Raw genomic sequence first — 20,572 nt, 5'->3', positions numbered from 1 at the left:
TATGACTGACTTTTACTAATGCCAATAAGCCAACAGTTTGCATCTTTAGTGACCTTATTTTTATTTCACTTGAACTATGCATGCAATAGCTCTCAAAATATTTAATTGCATATAACCTCCTATTGATTCTGAACCCAGGCCACAAAATTAATTTCACCCTACCTTGTAAGGCCAAGGGAATAGCTTCAGTCTGGATCTTGGTGGGTTTTGCCCACCCCAACTGGTCACAGGCCTCACACAACACATCTGTCACACCCTTAGAATTAAAAAAAAAAAATACATCTTAGCAAGGAACAACACACACTCCTCCTTCGTACTTAAATGACTTTTTCAGGGCCACCCTGTAACATGTGCATCCCTTTCACTTTGATTCAACAGGTATTTATTGTGTGCCTGTTGAAAACATGCTATTTAATTATCAGTACTCAAGCCTTATCACTTTCTGCTTACCAGGGGAAAAGCCAAGAGCCTTATATGTATTATCTCATATAGTTTCCACAAAAATTATGTAAGTTAAGCACTTATTATTATCCCCAATTTACAGATGTGGAAATTGAGGAACAGAGACATAACGTTGCCTCTAGTAAGTGGCTGTCATCAGAATTCAAAGGTAGTTAATTCGACTCCGAAACCCAAGCTACAAAAAGATCAATTCGCCACAAATATAACTTCCTGGAGAAAAACAAGCGTCACACACCAAAGTACAGGAAAGGGCAAAAGAGGGTTCTCAGAGCCCGGCTGCGCTATTTCCGCAACCAAACCTCTGAAATTCTGGGGAAAATCTAAGCTAGGCCCCGAGCTACTTTTGTACCGCAGGAATCGAAGGCAACCGAGCCCCGCCTGAGCTTAGTGACAGTTGTACAAAGAGAGGCCAGCGTCATCTATTCTCACCAGGTCTTTAAATGTTTTAATTTCCTCATCCTCCACAGGCTGGGGAGCTTCGGTCGGAGAATCGTGCGCCCCGGAGGCCGCCATCTTGCCCGCGATCTCCGGAAATGGGTCTGCGGCGCGCGGGGTGCTGGGAAATGTAGTTTTAGCTCCCGCCGTGTTCCCCACGCCGCCTAGAGGTTTAGTAGTAGGAGGGGCCTTGCTGAAAGTAGTTAAAATAGTCAGGGATCGACGCAAACGAGTGGCCTGTGGAATTGAGCCAGAGCAGAAGGGCCTTTTTTGTTGACCAGGGCCCTTTAGGTATCTTTTAAAACTCTTCCCCTATCTTTCTCACCTGTTGTGTTCCTCTCTTTTCTAACCATAGGCTTTTATTTTTTTTAATTGAGATATCTTCACACACTGACAGACCATCCAACAGATACCATCATTACTTCACAATATCATCGCATAGTTGTGTATTCATCACTGTGATCTTTTTTAGAACATTTACATCACTCCACAAAAAGTAATAAAAAGAATATATTAAAAAATAGGAGACAAAATGTGTATGTACCATGAGTTCTCATAGCAATATGGTTAGATTTCAAAAGCTAGGACTGAGAAAAGTATAAAATATAATTAAATATATTAGGTACATTTAAGTTACATGCCACTGTAAGAAAATTAAGTTTAGCTTTCACACAAGATGGCACAGGGAAGGAAAGCGCCTCTGACGTAAGCCTAGGATAGGCATGAAATTTAAACAAAGTTTAAATAAATGATGGCCAGGGTCATTGAAATGTAAAGCGTAATCAAAAGGGGGAACCTTCGGGGGAAATTTGAATTAGTTGGACTATTCGGCTAGGCAGTAACTTCTGAAGTATCCAATCATCAGAGAAACAGGAGATGGGCCTGTGAACTAAGCTTAGGATATAAATAACCTGTGGCATTGTATTGTTTGGCCAGCCAGCCACCTTTTTTCGACTGTTGCCCATTCTTTCAAGATCATGAATAAATTATTTTCTTCTCCACAATCAGGTGAACATTTATTCTCTTTCAGGTATGGTGTTCTAACACCCACGAGATGACACGCTCTGCAAGAACACATATAACAGTAATAATAAAATAAATTTAGAAATAAAAGAACACATAAAAACAGAAGATACACATTAAAAATTTTAGAATGCTTGCTCAGGGGGAAGAATGGGAGTGAGGAATTGGGGGTAAAACAGAATAAATAAAGCTAACAAGGAGACTTTTGGTGATAATGTGCCTTATCCTGTGAAATATGATGAACTCAACTCAGTGTGCCTAAGGTCCACCCCACCAGCATGCCAAAAAAAAGTCCCTGATTTAGCAATCACTGTGGTGTTTTCCACAACAAAATGGGTAGAGTGAGGTCAGAGAAGCAGAATCAGCCCAGACCCTGCAGGGCCCTGTAGCTCACAGTATGAGATCTGAATGTTATCCTAAATACAGAAGGAAAGTCACTGCAGGGTTTTGAGCAGGGAAGTGTTATGATCTGCATATTTAAAAGATCACTCTAACCTACTATATGGAGATGGATTGTAGAGAGGAAAGAGTGGGAAGAGAGACCAGTGAGGAGGTAAGAGATGATCTTCATGTCCCCAGTTCTAAGCACAGTATCGGAAACAGAATAAATGCTCAATAAATACTGCCTGGATAAATTGAAACTGTTGGGATTTCAGGCACATTGAAGAGCAGAAAGGACTTCACTGGTTGTTTCTTTAGGGAATGAAGTTTTCTATCTTTGAGATTGCACCCCTACAGAATAAGCTGAGTCCTTTATTTTATTTATATAAGTTCACTCCAACTCAAAGGAAAGGTAAGAAGACATTCTGTATAAAACAGGTCTCCTTGAAATTGGTTCTACCAGGTACTCACAGGCACACGCTTGTATTAAGGCACTCTGAGGCACTCCAGCCTTCTGTTTATCTCCCTCATGGTTCCCTCTCTGTTTTCCTTGGACTGGGAATTAAGCAACTCTAAGTCATCTCCAAAGTGAATAATACACTGGGGAAAAGGGAAGTCGATTTATCCCAAAGACTAAGTACTAAATTAGCTTTGACTTTTCCTCTTCCTGTCCTCTGTCCTGTAGACCTGTTGGAGAACTTGTGTTCTATCCTTCTTATTTGACACATGAAGAACTTGAGTCCCAGAGGGTAAAGAAACATGTCCAAGGTCACACTAGCAAAGTAACAAGACAGAAGACTGGAAGCCAAGCCTCTGGAGGCCCAGGCCGCTATTTTTACTGAAGAGAACATCATTTAATACGATCACAAGCAGCTGTCTTCTGCACAAACTCCAAATTCCTCTACCAAACTGATTTGTCTGTAAAAACAAACAGAGAAGCCACTAAAGTATTTATTTTGCTAAAGTATTTATTAAGAATAAGAACATTCTTAATCTTAATCCATTCTTGTAGGTGTGAACCCATTGTAAATAGGGCTTTTCAATGAGTTTACCTCAGTTAAGGTGTGGCCCAACTGAATCAGAGTGGGTATTAATTCTATTACTAGACACTTTATGGAGAGCACAACAGAGAGGGAAGTCATGAGAAGATCAAGAAACCAGAGGTGGACAGAACCAGAGGTAAAAAGAGGACATCACCATGTGCATTGCCAGGTGACAGAAAAGCCAGGGACCAAGAATCACCAGCAGCCAACCCCAGAACCACAGTTTTCAGGGGAAAACATTATCTTGCTGATAGCTCTATTTTAGACCTCTCCTAGCCTCAAAACTTTGAGTACCAATACATTCCCACTGTTTAAGCCAACCGATTGTATAATATTTATTTTAGCAGCCAGGAAACTAAAACACTTCCCTTAGACTTATTCCCTGATTTCACTTAGGAGAGTGGAGTGGGAAGTGAAAGGTGCAGAGAGATGAGAAACATGACTGACGGGTTTGGGAGAGGCAGAGAGAAGCATCTTGAAAGGGGAACCCAGATGGAAACAATTGGAAGGACTGTATACAATTTTATATAATATAGAACTTTACTCCAAGTTCTTGTTAAAATGTGTTACAGATTTAAAACACATACACATAAACGTAAACTTTCTAGGGGGAAATATTTTAATTCCATAAGATAAAATTTCTGATGCTGCTTTCGAAGGAAACTGAATTTGGAAAACTGATTTAAATACTAAACTGCTATTATAATATAAAACCCTTGTTCATTTTAGCTAAGCAAAAGTCATTTCTGTTTGTTCTTGAATAGTTCAGACATCGGCTATTTTTAAAACTTCCGCTGGTGCCAGTGTCCCCAAGGCATCAGCAGATGCAAAGAGGATGTGGTGTTCCAATGACGCCAGCAGCAGCTCTCTCCATCCTTGGGTCCAGGGCATGCCGGCAAGGTTTGGGTCTTCACCCAGCACCCACCTTGATGACAAGATTTAGGACAGAACAACAGGGTAACCACAGGTGGGTTCCAAAGAGGAAAGCCCTCGGTAACTGGGAGAATTGTCTGTTTTTGACTATTCCTACCAGGTTTGGAGCAATTTGGATATTTATGTTCTGGTGGTGGAAATAAGAGAGGTCCATTCTAGTATCAGAGTCATGCCATATCCTGTACTTTCAGAACAATAGGAAAGGTTGAGAAGGAAATCCAAACTAAACATGCAAAATGATGAGGGGAGGAAAGCAAACCTGAAACAATTGGCTGGCTCCAGAGGGAGGGATACAAATAACTTAAGCCTTCTTAACCTGAAAGGCTTTCAAGGGCCAGAGGCACTTTTGCTTTTGTGGGTCCTTTCTTCCATAAAAGTATATTAAAAATTTTGCTTTACAACTGTGTTGATGCAAAGACAAATATATTAGTATTCTCTATTAAAACATTTTTTTGACTTAAAGTTCAATTTTTTTCTTTCGATTTTAAAAGAAATTAACACCTTGCTTCTGGGCCTCTAAAAATCTCCTGGGCACTAAGTGTTGTGCCTTCTTTGCCTGACAGAGAAGGCAAAGGAACGAGGAATGTGGGTGAAGCCATCAACAAGCCACCAACACTGAGTGGCTGTAGGGTAGGGGCATGGTAGCATACTAGTGGCTCCTGGCCAAAAGTAAAATAGGCCCTCAAATCTAGAAGTGAGGATGTGTGGAGGATTCCAACAAGAATCGGTTATATATCAGTTTCTGCATGAAATCCTCCTAGAAGTCACATACACTGTGGTGAAATTTGGAGAAAGCTCACAACAAAGTGTTCTTTACCCATCGAGAGGAAACTAATATAACATTTAATCAGTGGGAAAATTGTCTTTAGACTTATAATGTGTAACCCTGTTATGAATGTCTATGTTCAAATGAAGAGAGGACATAGGTACAACAATGAGGGCAGAGAAAGAACAGAATGGTCTATATGGACTCTAGAAAAAAAGAGAGTTGAAGCACAAAATATTCAGATATCTAAGCAATTTGCCCCTATGGGGGAAAAAGATAACTGTTCTGATTGATTTCTTTTCTTTTGTTTTTCTTTTAATTTTAAAAGTTTTTAAAATACAGAAAACCTGTTTTTACTTCTTTGTTTACACAACCAATACTCTCAAACACTGTCAAGCCCTGGCCAGACATTAGGAATCCATCCATGAGCAACACAAAAATAGTCCCTGTCTTCATGAAACCAATATCCATGCACAAGAGAGAGCCTGTAAAAAATGAATAAATGCATACAAACATACGTACACACATACAGATGTACATAAACCATTCTCACAATCAAGTGGAGTAAAGTGAGATGAATGCTGCTAAGGAGAAAAGCAAGATGCTAGAGCAATGTACAATGGTATGGCCTAATCTTCCCTACGAATCATGGACATTTTCCCTGTGGAAGTGGCCTTTAAGCTGAGACTTGAAAGTTGAGTACCACTTACTAAGTAGGTGGGGAGTAGGAAGTGGGTTACAGACAGAAAGAAGCTCCAGAAGGCCCTGCAATGGGAAAAATCAAATGGCGCTTACAGAGGCTATAAGGTCATGATTTATGAAGCAGTAGGAAGTGGAAGTAGAGAAGAGACTATTCAAGGCTGTACAGGCCTTGCTGGGGACCTGGGCATGAAGCCATTAGTGAGATTTCTGCAGAGGTTTACAAGACCACATTTGCATTTGAATAGATCACCCTGTTGGCTCCCTGGAGAAAGGATTGGGTAGGAGTGTGGGATGTACAAAGATCACTTAGCAGCTGTTCAAGCAAAAGGTGACGGTATTTTGGGCCAAAGTAGTGGCAATGGGTTGGAGAGAAGAGGTGAAGAGGTGTGTAGAAGTTAGATGTAGCCTCATGATTGGTTCAGCATGGAAAATGAAGACCAGTGATGTGTCAATGACTCCTAGGTTTATGACTTGAGCAAGTAGAAAGGTAGTAGAACCATTCACATAGTTAAAAAAACATTTGAAGAGGAGCAAGCAGAAGGATGGAGGACTAGATGCCATTCAGAAGGTAATGGCTATTGATGTAAACCCAGGCAATCTGCCTCCACAGCCCTCACTTTCACCTCCAAACTGTTTTGTTACTATACTATTCCTAATATGGTGAAGGGAAATGAAAATATCAGTGCTATGCTTTGAAAATATTCGATTAGCTTAAGCCAATTTATTTTGTCTCCTGAGTCACTACCCACCCCAGAGTCTTTTGTGTGGATAATTGGCTTGGATTCTCCCAATGAACATTAAAACCGTAGCACCTGGATTTTCCCCTCCATACTTCTTTTTATTTATTATTCATTTATTGTTTGACTGATTTATACACACAATACACACATACATATATACAAATACATACACATAATATATATTTTGGGGTGTGTTTTTTTAAGAAAACAAACAATACACTACTTAGAAAATATATTTTTTGACTCCACATATAATTGTTCAATGCCAGCTCTACCCAGTGCTCTGTTAAATGAGCTATGAAGTTGAAATATTAAGAACCATCTTGACAATACTGCGAACCATTGATTGTACACTTTGGATGATTACATGGTATGTGAATATATAATGTACATCAATTAAAAATAAATAATTTAAAAAAAGCAAAGGAGAAAGTGGAGTTATAAAAGAGAAGATTTAATAAAAGAGTATGACTCCTGAATCATTATATTGATATTTCTTTTAGTCTCCAGTGTCTCCAGAAAGAGAAACTTAAAATTGTGGTACTGTAACCCATACCAAACTCTGAAATCTGTTCTATAACTAATTATTGTGATGTGCTTTGAAATTTATTGCTTTTTTTCTATATATGTTATTTTTCACTATTAAAAAAAAAAAAGAACCATCTTGAGACTTCATACCACAAGGAGAAGCACAGAGTTTGTCTGAATTAGAGAGTACACAATGCCTCACCTCGTGGTTAGCCACCTCCCAAAGGCTCAGTTCTGAGAGCAGCAGTAGCATTTTGAAAGTGTACTCATATTGTACATCCAATGTATCCTGTACATTATGATGCATGCAGCTGCTCCTGGTTTAGAAAATGTAGATATCTTTGGAATAATCTGCCCTTCTTTCTTTCTTTTTATTCTGTTCTAAAAAAATGTGACATTTGTGTATATGAAATCAGAGCTGGCATCCTACCTTCCTTTACCTATTACTCAGGGATCTACAGAGACTATAGTTTTGTGGCCCCACTGGTTTCTTTCTAAGGCCTTGCTGGGTCCCAGGTTCCAGATCATGGCATCTCCACATTTTCCCCAACCTTCAGCTCCCCACCTCTCACCTCAGCTTTCCCAGTACCTTTTCTCAGACTTGGAGTGTAAAGATCCATAAGTAGAAGTATTCAAGAGGGCTTTCCCAGAACACATTAGTTAACCTCAGCAAGGGATAAGAAAACACTCAACAGTTGGGAAAATGCAGTCCCTCATTTCTTCTAACCCAGAAGACTATCAAACCTCTCTCCCACCCCTCCCCTGCCACTTCTTCATCTCACTTCTTCCTTTCCTCCAGCATTTACATAGAACCCACAAGAAAGTCCTCTAGACTCTGCTGCCAAATTTTATCTCAGATCCCTCTACTTCTCTTCCCTTTTCATCACTAATGATAGTCCAGAATAAACTTTATTATTTTATTTCCTTACCACTGCAATTCTCAGGGCCTAGCATTCAATGACTAGTTGTACAGTGAATGAATGAGACTAGTTTACATATTAATCACCTATGAATGTGCTTTATGTGAATAATTCCCCAGAGCTTGTTTACTAATTGTACAGATCACAGGGAGTTTCTAATTGTGAAATAAAAAAAGGAGAAACCAACCTTGGAGGGCAGTAATTTAACAAAGCTGAAACCTCTCCTGTGGTGGGCACCACCCTGTAGGCAGTGCTAAAGGCAGCTCAGCGTGGCCAGGGTGTGTGGGAGTGTGGCAGGAAAAACTTCTCCACCAAATCTGCATGTCATTTGGCCCCTTGAACCTTGCTGGAACTTCAGGGTTCACAACATCCTGGATCTTCAGACAAGAGTGTTTTTGGTCCAGTACCCCCCAAAATCAGCTGAGAATTACAATGAACAAGACAAATAGTATTCTAGGGTGTAAATGTAAGGAGTGGGGTTAACCTAAAGTCAACAACAAGCAGGAAATTCAAATGTTATGCTGTAATCCTTACGTAGAAAACCACAAAGTCTAGAGTTTCAAGGTCAGTTCATACTATGGGGTGGATAATAAAGGAAAAGGCAGCTTTGATTCATTTCCTGTTTTCCCGGTTGTTTCATGTTCCTTTTATACAAGTGTGTAGTTAAATGCGAACACAATTTTTTTTAAAACATATTATTAGAAATGGAGATGTTTATTAAATTCTTTGGCAATCCAGATACCTATGTCACAGTGAATTAATACATGTGATATAAAGTATCTTCTGGTCACATTTAAAAATAGAAGCATGTGAATTTAAGTTTAATGAGGTTGATATTTAAAGGGTTGCAATACCTAAATAAATAAGTAAAATAAAATAAAACATTAACTGTTAACCTGGGCATTTCTAATGCTTGGAGATAGCCCAACATCTTTTCTTTTATTATTATTTTTTTATAATGCAACTGTATTGAGATATACTCACACAGCATAGAAACCATCTGAAGTATACAATCACTGGCTCACAGTATCATCACATAGTTGTGCATACAGCCCCATGATCAAATTTAGACCATTTTCATTTCTCCAGAAAAGAAATAATAATAAAAAAGAAAGTCTTAATCCTCCCATACTCCTTAAGCCCCCATAGGATTGACCCATAGTGCTGGTGTGGTAATACATTTGTTACTGTTGATGGAAGAGTATTAAAATATTACTGTTACTAAAGTCCATAGTTTGCAAAATAGGTACATGTATTCCCATATACCCCTCAATTCTTAACTCCTGATAATAGTGTCGTACATGTGCTCTAGTTCATGAAAGAACTTTTTTATATTTGTACAGTTAATCATGGGCATTGTCCACTACAAGATTCACTGTGTTATACCTTCTCATGTTTTATCCTCCAACTTTCCTTCTGACGACAAACATGACTCTAAACTTCCCCTTCCCTCCACACTCACACACCAGTCAGCACTGTTAACTATCTCACAATAACATGCTACCATTATCTCTGCACATAATAAGCAACTACTCTCCATTCTTTAGCTTCATTCTATATCCTGGTAACCTATAATCTATGTTTTTTTGTCTATGATTTACATATTAAAATTCATTCCTAACACTGAAATGATAAAAATATTTGTCCTTTTGTGTCTGACACATTTCACTGAACATAATGTCCTCATGGTTCATCCATGTTGTCGCATGCATCAGGACTTCATTCCTTCTTAGTGTTGAATAATATTCCATTATATGTATATACCACAGTTTGTTTATCCATTCATCAATTAGTGAACACTGGGGTTGTTTCCATCTCTTAGCAACTGTGAATAATGCCACTATGGATACACAGGGTACAAATGTCTGCTCGTGCCCCTGCTTTCAGATGGTCCAGGCATATCCCAAGTAGTGGGATTGCCAATTTTAAGGCAACTCTATACTTAGCTTCCTGAGGAAGTGTCAAGCTGTCCTCCATGTAGCCGTACCATTTTACATTCTCTTCAGCAGTGAATAAGTGTTCCAATTTCCAAAGTCTTTTGAGCAGCTTTCTAATGATTGGCAAATTTTCCCCATACAAGTTCAACTCCCTAAAGCAGAAACCAAGCCCAGCCTCCCTTGCATCTAGGGAGATGACATGTGACTTGCACTCTAATAAATAGGCACAACCATGTAAGAGATTAGTTCAGAAAAAAGCAACTGGAGGAAGTGGACCCTGGAGTTGGGAGAGGTATCCAGCTCAAAGGGGCAGGAGTGGCAAAAGTTCTGAGTCAGACATGCAGTAAGAGGCATTTACCTCTACTGCCAGCAGCAGGGGAGTTTCTCTGAAGCACTGATCTCACAACATGGATTGGGTATAGTTTGCAACTGCATTGCCCCAAGCCTAACTTCACCTTCTTGAAGATTCTGTGATCTTCCTAATAGGCTTTAATATGTGTTTCTGCTTAACTATCTGGAATCAGTTGTGTTGTTTACATTTAAAAAAAAACTTAACTAGATAGCTCTGCTAAGAAAAATAAACTAGGTTTCCCAAATTATGTATATGTATATAATTCAAATAAAACAAAATATGTATATAATTCAAATAAAACACATTTATCAAACTGTCCTTACCTCATTGCAAAAGGAAATATTCCTCTGTGTGGTCCTTTGTGCTGCCTGGTGGTCCTAGGGCTTTTCCCTAGGCAGTTCACTTTCCCTCTTTATGAAACATCTCCTTTCAAACATCCCAAACCCCCTCTCCCATCAGCACTCTTAGCTGATGACATTGCTTCCCATTGGAAAATGCAGGGAACTTCCATAAGTTCCCACCACCAGTCCTACCACCTACCCACCTTCCCTCTTGTTCTTGATGATGTGCTATCAGTGTTCCTACTAAGGTAAGGCAAACCCCTTCCCCTGTGCACTTGGGCTAAATCCATCCCTTCTCACTCAAGGATGCTTTTCTAAAATCATCATTTTCTCTCCTGCACCATAAATTTTTCCCTTTCTACTACTAAACATATAAATCATGTTAATTATTTCTCACCAACTTCAAACCTATTTCTTATGATCCCATATCCCCCTCCAGCTACCAAACCCCTCCTCTGTTCTTCTTACAGACAAATTCTTCAGAGGAGTCATCCATAGCTGCTGCCTCAAATTCCTGTCTCTTTCTTTTTTTTTCTAACATGGGCAGGCACTGGGAATTGAACCCGGGTTCTCAGGCTTGGCAGGCAAGCATTCTTACCTGCTGAGCCACCATGGCCCACCCTAATTCCTGTCTCTTGAACCCACATCAATAAGACTTTTGCCTCCCACCCCATTTCCACTGAAACTTCACTTGTTAACATCAGAATGACCTCTATGTTGCTAAACCCAATGGTGGCCAATTCTTCATCTGACTTGATCTTTCAGCAGTAACAGTACTTGTTCATTTGTTCATTCTTTTAACAAATGCTTATGGATAATCTCCTGTTGCAGGAACCAGAGACACTGTGGAGAGATGTAATGGTATCTGAGATATGGTTTCTGTACTTAAGAGTCTTGAGGTAGGACAAATATCTTTAATAAGGTACCATGCGATAAGCCTGCCTAAGAGACACAGACAGATTGCTCTTAGAAATCAAAGCATCACGCTCCAACAAGAGGAACAGGTGGTAGGCACACAGTTACGACTTCCTTCTCTGCCTTCTTCCTGAAATCTCCTTTATCCAGTCATTGATCTTCACCTTCCTTTTTTTTTTTTTTCATTTCATCAAATACCCACAAAATTCAAATTGACCAAAGAAAGTCCTTTGGAGCTAGTTTCATACATCTGAGCATCCAATCCAGGACAGATGAAGCACTGGGAATTGACGTGCTCAGTGAAAGACTAAAAATGGAGAGAGAGGACATAGCAGTCTAGATTTGAGGCTCAGGAAACACCTGACATTTAAAAAGAAGGGCTGGTGTCACAGAATTCAAGAGAGAAGTGTGTTTTAGGGTTTGAATATGTCAAATGCCATAGAGAAGTTAGAAAGAATGAATGTCAAAGAATTAATTGTCTCTACTATGCCAAAAACCTCAGGGAACAAAGTTAAAAACAAGTCATCATCAGAAAAGGCATTATTATTTTTTATAATTTTATGATACCCAAAGTCTTACTGCTCACCTTTATCTACTCACCCACAGACCTCAACAGTTTTAGTCCATAGTTACTAAGTATATGAGTACACACCCTTGACAGGAAGAAAATTGCCAAACAGGCTTAGTGGTAGTTTTGATGCAAAAAACTCAAGAAGTTTCATTTACCAGAGTTTTTTATATAGGATCTGGAAAGGCCTGCTAAACTACTATTCATGTCTGTGCTCTCTCTCTGATGACACTTTTCGTCCTAGCACATCAGAAGTGAACAAAGAGTTCTTTCTAATCACGGTCTTCTACTCTAGGTGTCCTGCTCACAAGAAATTTGTCAAAATTAGGAGATCTGGGGCAGCACCACAAAATAATCTGTGCATGAGTTTTTTATGATCAAATTTGAAGCTTGATGACTTTCACACCACACTCGCATTGTTTTTCACAAATACTAGCCATTTGCAAAACTACATTTTAATACGGATGGCCAAGAAGCACATGAAGAGATGCTTAATGTCCCTGGCCATTAGAGAAATGCAAATCAAAACCATAATGAGATATCATCTCACACCCACCAGAATGGCCATTATCAATAAAACAGAAAATGACAAGTGCTGGAGAGGATGCGGAGAAAGAGGCACACTTATCCACTGTTGGTGGGAATGTCAAAGGGTGCAACCACTGTGGAAGGCAGTTTGGCGGTTCCTCAAAAAGCTGAATATAGAATTGCCATATGACCCAGCAATACCATTGCTAGGTATCTACTCAAAGGACTTAAGGGCAAAGACACAAATGGACATTTGCACACCAATGTTTATAGCAGCGTTATTTACAATTGCAAAGAGATGGAAACAGCCAAAATGTCCATCAACAGACAAGTGGCTAAACAAACTGTGGTATATACATACGATGGAATATTATGCAGCTTTAAGACAAGATAAACTTATGAACCATGTAATAACATGAATGGACCTAGAGAATATTATGCTGAGTGAATCCAGCCAAAAACTAAAGGACAAATACTGTATGGTCCCACTGATGTGAACGGACATTCGAGAATAAACTTGAAATATGTCATTGGTAACAGAGTTCAGCAGGAGTTAGAAACAGGGTAAGACAATGGGTAATTGAAGCTGAAGGGATACAGACTGTGCAACAGGACTAGATACAAAAACTCAAAAATGGACAGCACGATAATACCTAATTGTAAAGTAATCATGTTAAAACACTGAATGAAGCTGCATCTGAGCTATAGGGGTTTTTTTGTTTTTGTTTGCTTGTTTGTTTGTTTGTTTGTTGTTGTTGTTTACTATTATTACTACTTTTATTTCTTTTCTTTATATTAACATTTTATATCTTTTTCTGTTGTGTTGCTAGTTCCTCTAAACCGATGCAAATGTACTAAGAAACGATGATCATGCATCTATGTGATGATGTTAAGAATTACTGAGTGCATATGTAGAACGGTATGATTTCTAAATGTTGTGTTAATTTCTTTTTTTTTTTCTTTTCTTTCCGTTAATAAAAAAATAAAAAATAAATAAAAAAAAAAACTACATTTTAATTTCTCCTGGCATAAGGCTATCCTACCTAGATTGCTACTTGGTGCCATGAGAGGTAGAGCCCTGTGTATCTTACTCACAAGTGACAGTACATGGTACAAGGTGAGTACTCAATAAACGTTTTCTAGAAGAATTATATTCATCAGCTTGTTACGATTAATGTAGTTACTATCATTAGCTGTTATTTTGCGTCAGGAATATACTTCTAACAGAGTAGCTGAGAACTTTATTCTAGAGCCAGGCTGCCATGTTGCGAATCCTGTGTGCCTCCTGCTAGCTGTGAAACCTCTCAATTCTTACTTTCTTTAATAATATGGGAAAAACTATAGTATTTGCCTCATAAGACTTTTACAAGGTAAATGAGATCATATAGGTCAAATACTTAGAACTATACCTAGTAAGTTCTCTGTAAATGTTAGTTTATCATTGTTATTATTAAATATGCCACATTTATTTTCTATCTTTATTATCTAAATGCCATTTTATTTAAGTCCCAAGAATAGTATTGGATTTTATCTTCAAGGGTGTTTTAAGGTTGCAGTTTTAATGATAAAGTGACAGCAGAAGCAAATGTTTGCATGTTAATGAGGGAATTCAGAAGGAGAAATCTTTGGCCTAGAGGAAAGATCTGAGGCACTAACAGCTTCTCCCAATTACAACTATTTTGGTAAACTTGGCAACCACATGTGCACAGATGCTGGAACGAGCCATGGTATGACTGCCCCTGTTTGTTAGAGAGGCTAAGGCCTTGGCTGTGACTCATTGCTAACACTCTGGGGCAAATGAGGTCACAGACCTGCCCTGCACTCCCACCCCTGGGGTTACACTGAAAATGCAAAATTGGATTAAACTTCATTTTCTGCAGATGCAGCTTCATATAACAAGCTTTATCTGTAAAGCAACATTTGAAGGGCCTTCTCTCAACAACCCAGTGTTAATTCCAGTCAGGATCCGGGTGCTGAGGGACCCTAATCTTCACTCCTGGCCTCTGAAAGGGTCTTGCTGCATCAGTATGATTTCTCCTCTCCTAATAACTCTTTGGTTGCTAAGGGATTGTTTCCAGATCTTAGGATCCACGATTTGTTCTAGTCCAGACCACAGCAGGGTTTGCTTTCCCTCTTATGAGCTTGCCAGGAGCAAAAAGTAGCACCCTAGCCTCCTGTCAACTCAGCGAGGAGAGATTTATTGCAATTAACTAAAAGGACGCTTGTTAACAGCAAGCATGCCATATGCTTCAGCAAAGATATGATCCCAGCTTCTGGCTGGCCTTTGCAAACAGTCAGGATCTTGCAAACATAGCCATTTTGCCATTAACACTGCAACATCCAGACTCAGGAAACTTTCCAAGGTAGAGACTCAGAACCTGCCACTTAGATGGCAAGACCTATAGGGCAGTAGTTCTAGGCTGACGGCAGTAACCACAATAAGCTTTTTGTTTGGACTGCTGGACATCCTACCCAATGACTGCCCTCCTTTTTTTCTTTAGAAACACATGCCTCCGTATATAAGGGCAGCAATATTCTCAGCTAAAATTCTACCTTTTTCAGCCTGCCTTGCATGGTGAAGACCAGCAACCTGCACAATGAAGTTCCTGGAGATTTCTTGGAAAGCTTTGCCTTCCTCATGTACATGCTGCCCCTCACCCTCCCTTTCGGCCTCTCTAGTATTGGGGTTTTGTGAAAGCTAATATGGCTAATTCAAAGTTTCCTTTCAATTACTTCAAAGGTTGTAATCGTGTTCAAAGGCGTTGAGACTCTTGGAAGTCTGACTTCTATAAAATAAAGGAATTCCCATATATGAGTTTCTTACTTTATAAAATTTGATTCATATAGTTTGATATTAAACATTCGAGATGAAAATCATTAAATATTTGCCTTTTCTTCAAACTTACTAATTTGTGCACAGGCAAATATGGTTTGGTAATTAACTATAGAAAGAGCAAAACATTTGGGAAAACTGGATATCCATATATAAAGAATGAAGGTGGACCACTCCTTCAATCCATAGGCAAAAATTAACTCAAAATAGATCAAAGTCCTAAATATAAAAACCTAAACTCCTAGAAGAAAATTTAGGGACTTTGAGTTAGGCAATGGCTCTTCAGGACTTTGGGTTAGGCACCAACCTTGCACCAAGAGCATGAACAAAGAAATAAAAAAAAAGATAAATGGGACTTCATCAAAATTAAAAGCTACTATACATCAAAAGACTTCATCATGAAGGTAAAAAGACAACCTACAAAATGGGAGAAAATATTTGGAAACCACATATCCAATAAAGGTTTAATATTCAGAAAATATAAAGAAATTCTATAACTCAATAGCACAAAAAGACAAACAACCCAGTTCTTAAGTTTGGCAAAAGACTTGAAATAGGCATTTTTCTAAAGAAGATATACAGATGACCAACTCGTACATGAAAAGATGCGTAACATCATTCCAATAGGGAAATACAAAGGAGAACTACAATGAGATATCATTTCGCACACACTGGAATGGCTACTATTAAAAAAAAAAAAAAAAAGCAGGATGGGGGTGACATCATCAACATGGCAATATAAGACATTCCCTGGAAAAACTTCCCCAGAGATTCAGCAAATAAAAGGACAAATCCCATTTCTTAAAACTCTGGAGGACAGTAGAGGCTGGAGAAAAACTCCACAAATGCTGAAGAGCAGAAAAAAGATAAATATCAGGTAGGAAATTGCCATTCCTGAAGACCAGTCCCACTCCCTCACCTCATTTGATCCCGCACATTTGGGAGTCCCTCAAAGACAGACAGACCAGAATCCCTCCTCCCACTACAATCACAGACTTCAGGCCACTCACAGTAGCATGCTGGAACCCCACACATATCCAGGCACCAGGTCCCAAGTCTGCAGAGACCCAGGGCAGAACACAAGCTGCTTGAAAGTATCACATGCGTAAGGGTCTCCAAGGCAGGGGGCAGTGAGGAGCTGCAGGTGGAAAGTGGTGCACTTACTCAATCCAATTTCTGTTGTCTGGACCACCTAAATGCAAATGGACTTCACTGGTATGGCCCACCTTTCAGGGTTGACCCTATCTGGCTCCCCAGGGTGGGATACCCTAATGGGGAAGAAACTGGAGGCAGAAAAGCCTCAGGGAGAGACAAAAGGGGGGGATGAAATTGAACTTCTGTAAAACAGGAGGTTCCAAGTACTGAAAATTGCAAGGAAAATGGGGCACTGAGTGAGGGAGAGAATTTAAACAAATCATAGGGAGCCAGGACAGGGAGTGAGGGAGAGAATTTAAACAAATCATAGGGAGAAAACCCTGCACAAAAACAAACAGAAGAGATCAAGATTCCCAGAGAAGGAACAGATGAAAGGAAGATTTTCCTGGAGGTTGAAACAATTGCACAAAAACTGCAAACTCAAAAATTGTACTACACATGCAAGGCGAGAATCAAATGAAAAAGAGCTGAAAAACTCTGATCAGTCAAACATGGTATGTTCTAAAGGTCTAGAATGAAGCAGACTAAGCATCAAGAAGAGCCTTAACACAAAACCAATCAATAATAAAAACCTAGGCAAGGAGAATCTCACCTTCAGAGTAAACCCATCAGGATAATCAGATGCCTAGACATTAGCAAAAAAATTACAAGCCATACTAAGAAATAGGAAGATATAGCCCAGTTAAGGGAACAAATTAAAAATTCAGATGAGATGCAGAATTTGAAACAATTTATCAAAGAAGTTCAAACAAACATCCCAACTCAATTCAAGGAAATGAAGGGAAATATGGCTAAAAAGATAAAAGATATTAGGAAGACATTGTGTGAACATAAAAAAGAATTTGAAAGTATAAATAGAAAAATAATAGAAATTATGAGATTGAAAGGCACAATAGAAGAGATTTAAAATACACCAGGCCATACAACAGTAGATTTGAACAGGCTGAAGAAAGAAACAACAAGCTAGAATACAGGACAATCAAAATCTTACAGAGAGAAGAACAGATAGAGTAAAGAATAGGAAAAAAAATGGGCAATGTCTCAGGGATTTGAGTGACTCACATTAAATTTAAAAATAAAAAACACCCCAGGGAAAGCCGTTGAAGAAGCCTGGAGAGAAAAGTAGCAGATGTTGCTATATGCCTTTCCAGCTAACAGAGAAACCTTAAACATCATCAGCCTTCTTGAACCAAGGAATATTTTCCTGGATGCCTTAGTTTGGACATTTTTATAGCCTTGCCATAATTTGAACATTTTTATAATCTTAGAACTGTAAATTTGCAACTTAATAAATTCTCCTTCTTAAAAACCATTCCATTTCTAGTATATTGCATTCCAGCAGCTTTTACAAACTAAAACATATGCTCATGAATTGGAAGACGAAATATTGTTAAGCTGTCAATTTTACCCAAAATAATTTACAGATTTAACACAATCCTAATCAAAATCCCAACAGCCTGCTTTGTAGAAATGGAAAAGCCATTATCAAATTTATTTGGAAGAGTAAGGGGTCCTGAATAGCCAAAAACATCTTGAAAAGAAGAATGAAGTTGGAGCACTCACACTTTCTGACTTTAAAGCATGTTGCAAAGCACCGTAGTCAAAACTGCATGGTACTGGCATAAAAACATATTGATCAATGGAATTGAATCAAGAGTTCAGAAGTAGACTCTAGCATCAATGGTCAATTGATTTTTTTTTATTTGTTTGCCAATTTATTTTTGACAAGGGAACTAAGTACACTCAATTAGGACAGAGTGGTATCTTCAATAGATGGTATTGGAAGGGGTGGCTATCCCTATGTAAGAGAATGAAACAGAACCCCTATCTCATACCATACACAAAAATTAATTGGAAATGGATCAAAACCTTAAATGTAAGGACCAGGACCATAAAACTCCTAGAAGAAAATGTGGGGGAGCATCTTCAGGATCTTGTGGTAGGCAATGGTTTCTTAGACATCACACCTAAAGCACACCTAAAACAACAAAAGAAAAAATAGATAAATGGGACCTCCTCAAAACCGAAAACTTATGTCCTTCAAAGGACTTTTTCAAGAAAGTGAAAAGGCAGCCTACTCAATGGGAAAAAATGTTTCAAAACTACATATCTGATAAGGGTTTAATATCCAGAATTTATAAAGAAATCCTACAAATCAATAATAAAAAGACAAATAACCCAATTTTAAAAATGGGCAAAAGACTCTAAGAGACAGTTTTCCAAAGAGAAATACAAATGGCTAAAAGTACATGATTAGATCCTCAGCAATAACTTGCTATCAGTTCCTAATAGCAAGTTATTGAAGTGCAAATCAAAACCACAGTGAGATATCATTTCACATGTACTAGAGTGGCTACTATTAAAAAAAACAAAAACAGAAAACTACAAGTGTTGGAGAGGTTGTGGAAAGATAGGAACACTCATTCATGGCTGGTGGGAATGTAAATTGGTGCAGCTGCTGTGGATGTTGACAGTGTGGTGGATTCCTTTGGAAGCTAAGTATAAAACTACCATATGATCCAGCAATTCCACTACTAGGCATGTACCCAGAAGAACTAAAAATAGGAACTCCAAGAGGTATTTGCATACCAATGTTCATTTTGGCATTAGTCACAATTGCCAGAAGATGGAAGCAACTCAAGTGTCCATCAATCAATGAATGGATAAATAAAATGTGGTATATACAAACAATGGAATATCATCCGCCTGTAAAAAGAAATGAAGTCCTGTTTCATGTGGCAAAATGGATGAACCTTGAGGACATTATGTTGAGTGAAATAAGCCAGACACAGAAGGACAAATATTGTATGAGCTCAGTCACAGGAACTAATTATAATAAGCAAATTCACAGAGTTATAATCAAGAATATAGGTTACTAGGAGATAGATTGGGGTTAGAGAATGGGCAGTTGATGCTTAACTTGTACAGAATTTCTATTTAGGTTGATTGTGAAGGTTTGGAAATGGATGTGGTGATAGCAGCACATTATTGCATGTATAATCAACAACACTAAACTATAGAGGTGAATGTGGTTAAAGGAACTTTAGAATGTAAACATTATTAGACTAAAAATTAAAAGATAAAGCATAGGACTACACAGCACAGTGAACCCTACTGTAGGCAATGGACTATAATTAATAGTACAAGTATAAGAAGGTTCTTTCATGAATTATAACAAATAAATGATACTAACACAAGGTGTTAATAATAGGGTAGTATATGGGGTAAAAACACACCTAATGTAAATTATGGATGATAGATAACAGTATGATTTTAATAATGTTTCATCAATTGCAAAAAAGGTAGCTACTGTGAAAAAAAAACAGTATAATCATTAAAAAATGCTGTCATCAACTGTAACAAATGTTCCACAACAATGTAAGGTGTTGATGGTGGGGTGGTGTTTTGGTTTGTTAGTGCTGCCAGAATGCAATATACTAGAAATGGGTTGGCTTTTATAAAGGGAATTTATTAAGGTGAAAGTTCACAGTTTTAAGGCCATAAAAATATCCAAACTAAGGCATCCAGAGAAAGATACCTTGACTAAAGAAAGGCCAATGGGTCCAGAATGCTGCTGTCAGCTGGTAAGACACATGGCTGGCATCTGCTGGGGTCTTTGGTTTCTGATTTCAAGCAGCTTCCCCAGGGACATTTTCTTTCTGCATCTCCAAACATCTGGGTCTCCTGATGATCTCTCTATGGGCTCTGTAACTTTTTCCCAAAATGATTCCCTCTTAAAGGACTCCAGTAAGTGACCCACTTTGAATGAATAGAGATATATCTCCATGGAAACCACCTAATCAAAGGTCCCACCCACAACTGGTCACATCTCCATGGAAACAACTTAATCAAAAAGACCCAACAATATTGAATCAGGATTTAAAAACATGGCTTTTCTGGGTGGTCCACAGTGGCTCAGCAGGCAGAGTTCTCGCCTGCCATGCTGGAGACCCAGGTTCAATTCCCAGTGCCTGCTGGTGCAAAAATAAATAAATAAAATAAAAACATGG

At 38.6% G+C, this 20,572-nt stretch overlaps 1 protein-coding gene across 2 annotated transcripts in view; it reads right to left on the bottom strand.

The window, feature by feature from the left end:
• DDX47 (DEAD-box helicase 47) overlaps nt 1–994 on the bottom strand; it is a 36,864-nt gene extending 35,870 nt beyond the window's left edge. For both annotated transcript variants that reach the window (XM_077170115.1, XM_077170116.1), the window contains exons 1-2: nt 892–994; nt 163–256 (exon numbers count right to left, since the gene is read on the bottom strand). In XM_077170115.1, the coding sequence (XP_077026230.1) occupies nt 163–256; nt 892–975 (178 nt within the window). In that variant the 5' untranslated portion in view covers nt 976–994. The remainder of the gene's footprint in view (nt 1–162; nt 257–891) is intronic.
• Nucleotides 995–20,572: the final 19,578 nt, after the last annotated feature.

This window comes from Tamandua tetradactyla, chromosome 7, assembly GCF_023851605.1.
Source record: "Tamandua tetradactyla isolate mTamTet1 chromosome 7, mTamTet1.pri, whole genome shotgun sequence".
In the NCBI taxonomy this organism is placed as follows: domain Eukaryota; kingdom Metazoa; phylum Chordata; class Mammalia; order Pilosa; family Myrmecophagidae; genus Tamandua; species Tamandua tetradactyla.
The sequence above is the reverse complement of the archived record's forward strand: the minus strand, read 5'-3'. Positions and strand labels throughout refer to the sequence as shown.